The following is a 12,650-nucleotide window of genomic DNA, read 5'->3' as shown; positions in this document are numbered from 1 at the left end:
GCTTTCCCTAGTAGGACTGAGGCTATTGCATCAGATACAGTCATTACAGGTATTGTTCCAGTGTGTCATAAAAATGCAGCAGTTTTATTTTATCTGATTTCTATGTATTTGTATGTGTAATATTACTTTGCTTCATATTTAGATATGTCTCATTATTCTCTGGATACTCCTGTTTATGTGTTTACATCAGTTGGGGATTCTATTATGGTGGACCGTGTCTATCGTTCTTGTTTGGTCACTATTGGGGGCTAAGCGACTAGGGTTGATCTTCTATTTCTTAATATGGTCAATTTTGACATGATTTTGAGCATGGATTGGTTATCTCCGTACCATGCTATCCTTGATTGTCATGCTAAGACAGCGATGTTGGCCATGCTGGGGTTGCCAAGGTTACAATAGAGACGTTCTTTAGGGCATATTCCTAATAGAGTGGTTTCCTTTTTGAAGGCTCAGCTGATGGTTGAGAAGGGATATTTGGCATTTTAGCCTTTGTAAGAGATGACAATGCTTATACACTCATGGTTGATTCAGTCCCTATATTGAGGGAGTTTTTAGATGTGTTCCCTGCATACCTAACGGGCATGCCACCAGATAGGGATAACAATTTTGGTATTGATTTGGCACCGGGCACACAACCTATTTCTATTCCACCATATCTCATGGCTCCAGTAGAGCTGAAGAAATTGAATGAACAATTGCAAGAATTGCTAGATAAAGGTTTCATCAGACCGACTGTGTTACCTTGGGGTTCCCCGGTTCTATTTGGGATAAAGAAAAATGGTTCCATGAGAATGTTCATTGACTACAGGCAATTGAACAAGGTTTCCATCAAGAACAAGTACCCACTGTCGTGTATTGATGATTTATTTGATTAGCTTAAGGGTTCTAGGGTATTCGCAAAGATTGACTTGATATCGGTGCATCATTAGTTGAAGATCAGGGCTTCGGACATCCCTAAGATAGCTTTCGAACTCGTTATGGGCATTATGAGTTTTTGGTGTTGTCGTTTGGGTTTACTAATGCCCCAAGAGCTTTCATGCACTTGATGAACAATGTGTTCCAACCTTACCTGGATTCGTTTGTCATTACATTCATTGATGATCTATTTGTGTATTCCTGTAGTATGTAGGAGCATGGGCAACATTTGCGGATCATTCTCTAGACTTTGAGGGAGAAGAAGCTATATGCTAAGTTCTCCAAGTGCAAGTTTTGGTTAGATTCGGTGGCATTCATAGGCCACGTGGTGTACAGTGAGGGGATTAAGGTGGATCCGAAGATAATTGAGGCAGTTCAAAGTTGCCCTAGACTTTCTCCCGCCACATAGATCCGGAGATTCCTAGGGTTGGTTGGTTATTATCGAAGCTTTGTGTAGGGGTTGTTATCTATCCCAACCCCAATGACTAAGTTGACTCAGAAGCGTACCCCATTCAGGTGGTCTGATGAGATTGAGGAGAGCTTTTAGAAGCTTAAGACTGCCTTGACTACAACTCCATTTCTTGTTCTGGCTTCAGGATCAGGTTCTTACACAGTCTACTGTGATGCTTCACGGAATGGTATTGATGTGTGTTGATGCAGGATGGTAGGGTGATTGCCTATGTTTTGTGTCAGTTGAATCCTCATGCGAAGAACTACCAAGTGCATGATTTGGAGTTAGCAGCTATTGTACACATACTCAAGATTTGGAGGCATTACTTATATGCCGTGTTTTGTAAGGTGTATATAGATCACCGGAGTCTTCAACATTTATTCAAGCAAAAAGATTTGAATTTGAGGCAGCGGAGGTGGTTGGGTCTATTGAAGGACTATGATATCACCATTCTTTATCATCTGGTAAAGGACAATGTGGTGGCCGATGCCTTGAGTAGAAAGGCGGAGAGTATAGGAAGTCTTGCTTTTATTCCAGCTGGGGAGAGGCCTTTGGCTATGGATGTTCAGGCTTTGGCCAAAGGGTTGCGATTGGATATTTCAGAGCCTATTGCTTGTATTGTGTCTCAGTCGTCCTTGTTCGAGCACATTAAGGCTCGTTAGTATGACGATCCTCATTTGCTTGTTCCTTAAGGACATGGTGTTGCGAGGTGGAGCCAAGGAAGAGTCTACTGGAGATGATGGTGTATTGCGGCTTCAGGGCCAAATTCTTGTTCCTCATATGGATGAGTTAAGAGAGTTGATCCCTAAAGAGGCTCATAGTTTGCAGTATTCTATTCATCTAGGTGTTTCAAAGATGTACCATGATTTGAACCAACATTATTTGTGGTGGAGGATGAAGAAGGACATTGTGGAGCATGTTGCGCGGTGTTTGAACCATCAGCATGTTAAGTATGAGCACCAGAGACCAGGTGGTTTTCTTTAGAGTTTAGATATACTGGAGTAGAAGTGGGAGCGTATCACTATGGATTTTGTGGTTTGGCTGCTACCAATCATGAGGAGATTTGATGTTGTGTGGGTTATTATGGACAAACTCACCAAGTCTGCACATTTCATTTTGGTCATGATTTCCTACACTTTTGATTTGTTGGCTCGGATTTATCTTAGAGAGATTGTTCGCCTGCATGATGTGCCTGTGTTTATTATCTCGTATCGAGGCACTCAGTTTACATCATATTTTTGGAGAGCCGTGCAGCGTGTGTTGGGCATGCAGGTTGGGTTAAGTACTGCATTTCACCCGCATATGGACAGGCAATCTGAGCGGACCATTACGATCTTGGAGGATATGTTGAGAGCCTACGTCATTGATTTCGGAGGCCAATGTGATCGGTTTCTACCGCTAGAAGAGTTTTCCTACAATAATAGCTACCACTCAAGTATCCAGACGGATCCATATGAAGCCTTATATGATAGGCAATGTTGTTATCTGGATGGTTGGTTTGCACCCGGAAAGGCTAGGCTTTTGGGCACGGATTTGGTTCGCGATGCTTTGGAGAAGGTAAAATTAATTCAGGAGCGATTTCATACAACGCAGTCCAGGCAAAAGAGTTATTCTAATAGGAAGGCTTGCGATGTGCCATTCATGTTGGGTGAGAAGGTTCTACCTAGGGTTTCACCCATGAAGGGTGTGATGAGATTTGGGAAGAAGCACAAGTTAGGTGAGTTGGCCTTTAGACTTGCTTTTCCATCCAGCTAATCGGTTGTTCATCCAGTGTTTTATGTTTCTATGCTTTGGAAGTACTGTGAGGATCTTTCAAATGCGTTAGATTTTAGCTCGGTGCAAATGGACAAGTATTTGACTTATGATGAGGAGCCGGTGGCAATTTTGGATAGGCAGGTTCAAAAGCTGAGGTCAAAGGATATTGCATCGGTGAAGGTTCAGTTAAGAGTTCAGCAGGTCTAGGAGGCGACTTGGGAGACCGAGAATGATATGCGAAGCAGATATCCTCACCTTTTTGATATCCCATGTATGATTCTAAACTCGTTCAAGTATGAACGTTTGCTTAAGAGGGGTAGTATGTAACGATCCAACCGGTCATTTTGTGTACTTGAGCCCCGTTCCCCTATTTAATGCTTCCCGTAGGCTTATTTGTCATTTTGTGACTTGCGAGGATAGTTGGTTTTGTTTCGGGATGGTTTCAAAATGAATTAGAAAACCTAGTTCCATGGTTAGAAGGGAAAGTTAATCCCTCAGTATATTGGCCCTTTTGAGGTGCTTGAGAGGATTGGAGAGGTGGCCTACAAACTTGCCTTGCCACCTAGTCTATCGGCTGTTCACCTAGTGTTTTATGTTTCTATGATCCAGAAGTATTATGGTGATCTTTCACATGTTTTGGACTTCAGCACGGTTCAGTTAGATAGGGATTTGACTTATGATGTGGTGCCAGTATCTACTTTGGGTCGGCAGGTTCGAAAGTTGAGGTCGAAGAATATAGCTTCAGTGAAGGTTCAGTGGAGAGGTCAGCCAACTGAGGAGGCCACTTGGGAGACCGAGCAGGAGATGCAGAGCAAATATCCACACCTATTTGAGACTCCAGGTATGATTCTAGACCCATTCAAGGACGAATGTTTGTTTAAGAGGGGGAGAATGTAACGACTTGTCCGGTCGATTTGTGCATTATAGCCCAGTTCCCTTATTTATTGCCTCTTCTATGTTTATTTGTGGTTATGTGACTTGTCGGGGTTGTTGGATTGGTTTAGAGAAAGTTTTGTAGTGAATTGGGATACTTAGTCCGAAGGTTGAAGGCATAAGTTCAAAGAGTTGATCGGAGTTTGACTTTTATCTAGATGACTCTGGAATTTTGTTTTGATGGTTCCAATAGCTTTGTATGGTGATGTTGGACTTAGAAATATGTCCGGATATTGATTTGGAGATATGTAGGTTGATTTGAGGCTTTTTGACGAAAATTAGAAAGTTGAAGGTTTGGAAGGTTGAGAGGTTTGATCGATAGTTGACTTTGTTGATACTGAGTTCGGATTTTGGTTCTGAGAGTCTGAATAGGACCGTTGTGTCATTTGGGACTAGTGTTCAAAATTTGAGTTCATTCAGAGTTGATTTGATATGGTTCGGCTTTGGTTTTAGAAGTTGGAAGTTCATTAGCTCATTAGGCTTGAATTGATGTGTGATTCGTGGTTTTGGTGTTGTTTGATGTGGTTTGAGGCTTCAAGTAAGTTCGTACTGTGTTTTTAGACAAGTTGGTGTCTTTGGATGGGGTCTCGGGGGACTCGGGGGTGATTCGGACTGAAATCGGATTCATATTTGGACTTGAGGAATGATTGATGATTTCAGGTCTGGTGTAACCGCACCTGCGTGGATTTGATCGCAGGTGCGAGACTGTAGAAGTGGCCTGGTAGCCGTAAGAGCGGGATTGGCTGGAGCTCAGTAGAGGTGTAGGTGCAAGGGATTTTCCCCACCTGCAAACCCGCAGGTGAGAGTAAAAGCAAAATTGGGTAGAGGTAGGGGATTCCGCAGATGGGGGCAACTGGGTGCAGGTGCGCATGCGCAAAAGCGTGATGAAGACTGCATGAGCGGATCCTTGCTGGGAGGCTTGGGACTGCAGATGCGCATGGAGTCCATAGAAGCGGACTCGCAAATGCGATTCTCATTCCACAAAAGTGGAAGGTCGACTTTTGGAGGAAGCTGCAGATGCGGCCACTTTTTGACAAAAGCGAGACCGCAGGAGCGGTTAAGTGACCGCATGTGCGCTAATCATTGGGAAGATGTTAAAAATGAGGGTTTGAGTCATTTTTCTCATTTTGGACTTGTGGAGCTCGGCTAAGGGCGATGTTTGAGAGCGTTTTCTCTACAATTGAAGAGGTAAGTGAAGTTTAATCACTTTTAAAGATAGATACTGATTATTACACCTAGTTTACGTGAATTTGAAATGAAATTTTGAGATTTTAGACTATTTTATTAAAGAGTGAGATTTGGTGCTTTGGGGGTCGATTTGTGGATGGAATTGGATAAAATTAGTATGGTTGGACTCGTAATTAAATGTATGTTCCGAATATGTGAATTTTGTCAGGTTCTAAGGTGTGAGCCCGCTGTTGATGTTTTGGGTTAACCTTGCAAGTTTTATTCAAGAACTTAGCTTTTTCTTTTGGAATTGTTTCCTATAGATATTATTGATGGTATTAAGTTTCTTTAGCTAAATTCGAGTCGCTCGGAGGCCGATTTGCAAGGAAATGGCTTTTTAGAGTATTGATTTGCGCGCCTTGAGGTAAGTAACATATCTAAACTTGGATTTGAGGGCATTTAACCCTAGAAACTATGTAATTTGAAAGGTATTGGTGTGACGTACGTGCTAGGTGACGGGTGTGTGTACGTGCACCAGTGTGTTCCTAATTTGAAGTGGCTTTTAGACTATTACTGGAACTGTTTTGTTATCATACCTTATTATACCCGTGTTTCCCTACATGCTTTGTTATTTGAGCTGTGATTCATGTTAGACATCGTGTCTAGGCTATATGCTCGTTGTTTGAGACTTGATAGGGATATTCTTGCCGTTTCTGAGCCATTTGCCTTATTGTACACATGTTCTCAGTCATGATGCTATATCTGTGTACGATATCTCTGTCTCAGTACATCTTATTTGACTCCTCACAAGTTGTTGATGCCTCTTATGTAAAACACTATTAAATTAAGTATTTTGAGATGTCTTTATTAGAGACTTGAATGGTAAATGACTGAGATTTGGCCATAGAGTCGGCTTGATATTGATTTCGAGGTGACACGTACGTTAGGCCCATATTGGGCGAAGTGTTATTGTTTTGGGGCGACGCGTGCACCAGGCCTTACTATTGGACTAAATGATTATGATTAGCGCTTGAGAAGGATCCGCCCCTCCGGAGCCTGACATGCCAACAGTGGGCGCAGGCATAGTGTTTTATATATGTTCTTGATGATGGGCAGTTATGCCAGGCACCCATATAGTGCTAAGTCTAAATATTGTGATGGATCCACGGTTATATTGTTGATTTGACATGTATACTTGACATGTAGGCATAGAGATGTACATTCCTCATGCTAGCTATAAATGAAACGCTTTTTCTGTGTTGGGCTTTAACTGTTATACCTGAAAGCATGCCTAAATTTCTGAAATGTGAACAAGTTGAACATAATATCTATGAGCTACCTGTTTCTACTGTTTCCCTTTATATTCTGAGCTGTTACTATTATTTGACATTGGCATTTGATTACTGTTTCTTAGCTCGTCATAGCTTTTAGCCCAAGGTTAGTGTTATTACTTATTTAGTATATTGGGTTGATTGTACTCATACTATATTCTGCACCTAATTGTGTAGATCCAGGTGTCGGGACCAGTCATCAGTAGCGGAGTTAGTTATTGAGCTGAATATCGAGAGACGAGGTAGATCTGCATTCTCATCCGCAGTCTTGGCGTCTCTTTTCTTATGTACTGTTGTCTTTATTTTAGACAGTATTGTAGATGGTTATTTTAGACATGTATTTTCGTATTAGAGCTCATGACTCTATATTTACTAGTTTCAGGGGGATTTATCATGCATTAGTGGTATTGTGCTATATTAATGTTTCAGACTCATGTTATTTATGTCTTATTTGTTTACTATTATGGTTCATTATTGTTATTTCTGGCTTGCCTAACAAGTGTGTTAGGCACCATCATGACGGGTTAGGATTTTTAGGTAGTGACAAGTTAGTATCAGATCCCTAGGTTCATAGGTATTACGAGTCATGAGCAAGTTTAGTAGTCTTGCAAATCGGTACGGAGAAGTTTGTACTTATCTTTGAGAGGCTACCGAACTGTTAGGAAACATCACTTTCTTTCATTCTTGTCGTGCGAATTTGTTATTTCCGAAGTTTGAAACTTGACTCCCCTATTCTTTCATAGATGGTGAGGACACGTGCGATCGGATTAGGCGGACGGCCACCAGTACCACCAGTTAGGTCCGCGAGAGGCTAGGGTCACGGTAGAGGGTGAGGTATGGCTCGTACTACAGCTAGAGCAGCACCTGTAGAGACATCGGTTGCTCCAGCTGAGAAGTAGGTACCGGATGTTGTTGAGCTGGTGGGACTAGCTTAGGCACCAGCAGTGCCCATTGTTATTCCTGGCCTTCGGGAGGCCTTGGTCCAAATTTTGGCTGCTGCACGAGCCTGGCTCAGGAGGTTTCGATTCTTGCTGCACCAGCCACCTCATACCCTGGGGGAGGTGCCCAGACTCCTTTAGCCCATATTCCAGAGTAGCTAGCTTATGGTCACCAGACGCCAGGTGTATTGCAAGTTCAGTTATTTGCTGTTGCTCGGGCTGATGTTGGTCCACCTATAAGTGATGAGGAGCAGAAGAGATTGGAGTGGTTTAGGAGGCATAAGCCTCTAGAGTTCAGCGATAGGAGTTAGAGGATACTCAGGCTTTTCTACACTGGTGTCAGTAGATTCTTCGCACAACAAGTATTTTGGAGACTACAGATGGTGGCAGGCCTATGAGTTGAGCAGGCCAGTTGGCACAACGCCACTTACGTGGCATGCATTCTCAGTTCTCTTCATAGAGAAGTTTGTCCCACAGACTCGTAGAGATTTTGAGAAGCTACGCCATGGGGATATGACTTTGACTCAATATGAGATGAGATTCGCGAATTTGGCCCGTCATGCTATGTGGTTGGTTCCCACCTAGAGAGAGAGAGAGAGAGAGAGAGGATCAAGAGGTTCATTGATGGCCTCAACTATGCTTTACGTTACAGTCTGGCTCATGAGGTTGAGACAAATGCTAGGTTTAACCAAGTGGTCGATATTGCTAGGTGCTTGAGCGCGAGGCCTGAGAGGGAAAGAGGCCCCATGTTTTAGGTGGTTTCAGTTTTACCTCATCTGGAGGTCAGTCACATCACAGTAGAGGTCATCCTTTCAGGTCCGCTCAGATGGCTTGCCCAGTTCATAGTGGTGCATCAGCTAGTCATGGTTCATATAGTACTTGTTCGGTTCAATCATCTTTCAGTTCACTTCCAGCTCAAAGCTCGTACTGTGCTCTATCAGTTCAAGGTTTATCAGTATCGATTCTTCCAGTGGTTATTCTAGTTCTCTTTTTCCAACTCAGGCCCCACCGTCATTTTCGGCTCGAGGTTGTTACGATTGTGGAGAGTTGGGTTATATGAGGAAGTATTGTCCCTGTCGTTATAGAGGTCCAGTGCAGTAGGGAGGCTAGTCTATGGTCCCTGCACCAATTGCTGCACTAATCGCTCAGCCAGCTCGGGGTGTAGGTCACACGGGTTGAGGTCTCCCAGAGGGGGAGGTCAGACATGCGGCGGTTAACCCCGATGCTATGCTTTTCTCGCTAGTCCATAGGCAGTTGCTTCTGATGTTGTGATCACAGATATTATTTTAGTATGCCATAGGTATGCTTCAATGTCATTTGATCCTGGTTCCACTTATTCATATATGTCATAGTACTTTGCTCGTTATTTGGATAGGCCCTGTGATTCTTTAGTTACGTATGTTCATGTATCTATGCTGGTAGGTGATTCTATTATTGTGGACTGTGTGTACCGGTTGTGTGTGGTAACTATTGGGGTTGTGAGATGAGAGTTGATCTTCTAATGCTTATCATGGTTAATTTTGGCGTGATATTGGGCATGGATTGGTTGTCCCCATGTCATGTTATTCTTGATTGTCATGCTAAGACCGTGACGTTGGCGATGTTGGAGGTACCGAGATTAGAGTGGAGAGGCTCCCTGGAATATGTTCCTAGCAGAGTATTTCACATTTTTAGGCTCAACGGATGGTTGAGAAGGGATGTTCGTGAGGGATGTTAGTGCTGATACTGCGACCGTTGAGTCAGCTCCGGTAGTGAGAGACTTCCCAGACGTATTTCCTGCAGACTTGTCGGGCATACCACATGATAGGGACATTGATGTTGTTATTGATCTGGTGCTGGGCACCCAGCCTATTTCTATTCCACAGTATCACATGGCACTAGCGGAATTGAAGGAGTTAAAGGATCAACTTCAGGAATTGCTTGATAAGGGCTTCATCAGGCCTAGTGTGTCACCTTAGGGTGCACCGGTTCTATTTGTGAAGAAGAAGGATGGTAACATGAGGATGTGTATTGACTACAGGCAGCCAAACAAAGTTATAATTAAGAACAAGTACACTCTAGCACAAGCTTTAGGGTGCTAGAGTGTTCTCGAAGATTGATTTGAGACGACGTCCAAGACCTGCTTTGGGCACTACGAGCTTTTAGTGATGTCGTTTGCGCTGACCAATGCCCCAACAACCTTTATGCCCCTGATGAACAGCGTGTTCCATCCATATATTGATTCTTTCATCATAGTACTCATTGATGATATATTGGTGTACCCACGCAGAGAGGAGGATCATGAGCAGCATCTGAGGATCGTACTCCAGACCTTCAAGGAGAAGAAGTTATATGTTATATTCTCCAAGTGTGAGTTTTGTCTTGATTTGGTGGCGTTCTTCGGCCACGTGGTGTCTAGTGAGGGGATCAAGGTAGATCTGAAGAAGATTGAGGCAGTTCAGAGTTGGTCTAGATCGTCTTCAGCTACTCAGATTTGGAGTTTTCTTGGTTTGGCAGGCTATTATTGCTGCTTTGTGGAGGGGTTTTCATCCATTGTTGCATCTTTGACTAGATTGACCTAGAAGGATTCTCCTTTTTGATGGTCTGAGGAGTGTGAGGTGAGCTTTCAGAAGCTTAAGACTATGTTGACTAAAGCCCCAATGTTGGTGTTGCCTACGGGTTCAGTATCTTACACCATGTATTATGATTGCCTACGTGTCTCGGCAGTTGAAGGTTCATGAGAATAATTACCATGTGCATGACCTAGAGTTGTCAGCTATTGTTCACGCATCAAAGATTTGGAGGCACTATCTGTACAGTGTTCATTGTGAGGTCTATGCCAACCATCGGAATCTCCAGCACCTGTTCTAGCAAAAGGATCTTAATTTGCGGCAACAGAGATGGTTAGACTTGCTGAAAGACTATGATATCACTATATTATATCATTCGGGGAAGGCCAATGTAGTGGCCGATGCATTGAGTAGGAAGGTTGAGAGTATGAGCAGTTTGGCATATTTACCGGTAGCAGATAGGCCACTAGCCATGGATGTTCAGGCTTTGGCCAATCAGTTTGTGAGATTGGATGTTTCAGATCCTAGTCAAGTTCTTGCTTGCGTTGTGGCTCAATAATCTTTGTTGGAGTGTATCAAGGCTCGCCAGTTTGATGATCCTCACTTGTTGGTGTTAAAGGACACGGTGCAACGGGGTGGTGCCAAGGAGATTGTGATTGGTGATGATGGTGTTATGCGACTTCAAGGTCGGGTTTGTGTTCTAAATGTGTATGGGTTGAGAGATTTGATACTTGAGGAGGCTCACAGTTCCCGCCATTCCATTCACCCAGGTGTCACGAAGATGTATCGTGACTTGAAACAACACTATTCGTGGCAGATAATGAAGAAAGATATTGTTGCTTATGTCTCTCGGTGTTTAAATTGTCAATAGGTGAAGTATGAGCATCAAAAACCGGGAGGGTTTACTCAGAGTCTAGAGATACCGGAGTGGAAGTGGGAGCGCATCACTATGGATTTTGTGGTAGGCTTACCACGGAACTTGAAGAAATTGGACGCAGTTTAGGTCATTATGGTCTGGTTGACTAATTCAACACACTTTATTCCAGTGATGATTTCCTATTCTTTAGAGCGGTTGGATCATATATACATCCGAGAGATTATCCGCTTGCATGGCGTGCCCATTTCCATCATTTCTGACTGAGACTCACAGTTCACACCGCAGTTTTGGAGAGTAATGCAGCGAGAGTTAGGCACACTGGTTAGGTTGAGTACTGCATTCCATCCTTAGACGAACGGGCAGTCTGAGTGCACAATTCAGATATTGGAGGATATGTTACATACCTATGTTATGGATTTCAGAGGTTCATGGGATCCATTTCTTCCGTTAGTAGAGTTCGCCTACAACAACAACTTTAAGTCAAGTACCCATATGGCTCATTATGAGGCCATATATGGGAGGAGATGTCATTCTCCAATTGGTTGGTTTGAGCCTTGGGAGGCTAGGTTGTTGGGCACTGATTTGGTCTGTGCTACTATGGAGAAGGTTAAGTTGATCCAGGAGCGGCTACACATAGCTCTGTCCAGGCAGAAGAGTTTCGCTGATAGGAAGGTTCGTGATATTGCATACATGGTGGGTGAGAAGGTCTTGCTCAGATTTTCTCCCATGAAGGGTGTAATGAGGTTTGGGAAGAAGTTCAAGTTAAGCCCTCGATATATTGGCCCTTTTGAGGTGCTTGAGAGGATTGCAAAGGTGGCCGACAGACTTGCCTTGCCACCTAGCCTATCGGGTGTTCACCTAGTATTTCATGTTTCTATGCTACGGAAGTATTATGGTGATCCATCTCATGTCTTGGACTTCAGAACGGTTCAGTTAGATGGGGATTTGACTTATGATGTGGAGCCGGTGGCTATTTTGGGTCGGTCGGTTTGGAAGTTGAGGTCAAAGAATATAGCTTCAATGAAGGTTAAGTGGAGATGCAAGCCAGCTGAGGAGGCTGAGCAGGAGATATAGAGCGCATATCCATACCTATTTGAGGCTTCAGGTATGATTCTAGACCCGTTCGAGGACGAACGTTTGTTTAAGAGGGGGGAATGTAACGACCCGACCAGTCATTTTGTGCATTGTAGCCCCGTTCCCCTATTTATTGCCTCTTCTATGTTTATTTGTTGTTATGTGACTTGGCAGGGTTATTGGATTGGTTTCATTAAAGTTTTAGAGTGAATTAGGACACTTAGTCCCAAAGTTGAAGGCATAAGTTGAAAGGGTTGACCGGAGTTTGACTTTTGTGTAGACGACTCTAGAATTTTGTTTTGATGGTTCCAATAGCTTTGTATGATGATTTTGGACTTAGACATATGTCCGGATATTGATTTGACGCTTTGGTGAAAGTTGGAAAGTTGACGTTTTGGAAGGTTGAGAGGTTTAACCGAGAGTTACATTTGTTGATACTGGGTTCGGATTTTGGTTCCGGGAGTTGGAATAGGTCTGTTGTTTCATTTGGGACTAGTGTGCAAAATTTGAGGTCATTCGGAGTTGATTTGATATGGTTCGACATTGGTTTTAGAAGATGGAAGTTCATTAGGCTTGAATTGATGTGCGGTTCCTAGATTTGGTGTTGTTTGATGTGATTTGAGGCTTCGAGTAAGTTTATATTGTGTTTAGGACTGGTTG

The 12,650-nt window shown here is 43.2% G+C and overlaps 2 protein-coding genes across 2 annotated transcripts; both read left to right on the top strand.

Annotated features, from left to right (window-relative positions):
- Nucleotides 1-2,668: 2,668 nt before the first annotated feature.
- LOC138902619 (uncharacterized) lies at nt 2,669-3,328 on the top strand. Its single transcript, XM_070190503.1, has 2 exons — nt 2,669-3,083; nt 3,192-3,328. Exons 1-2 carry the CDS (start codon nt 2,669-2,671, stop codon nt 3,326-3,328), a joined length of 552 nt encoding a protein of 183 aa, XP_070046604.1.
- Nucleotides 3,329-11,408: 8,080 nt separating this feature from the next.
- On the top strand, nt 11,409-11,990 carry LOC138902618 (uncharacterized). Its single transcript, XM_070190502.1, has one exon. The coding sequence runs from the start codon at nt 11,409-11,411 to the stop codon at nt 11,988-11,990; it is 582 nt and encodes a 193-aa protein (XP_070046603.1).
- The last annotated feature ends 660 nt before the right edge of the window (nt 11,991-12,650 follow it).

This window comes from Nicotiana tomentosiformis, chromosome 12, assembly GCF_000390325.3.
Source record: "Nicotiana tomentosiformis chromosome 12, ASM39032v3, whole genome shotgun sequence".
Taxonomy (NCBI): Eukaryota; Viridiplantae; Streptophyta; class Magnoliopsida; order Solanales; family Solanaceae; genus Nicotiana; species Nicotiana tomentosiformis.
The sequence above is the reverse complement of the archived record's forward strand: the minus strand, read 5'-3'. Positions and strand labels throughout refer to the sequence as shown.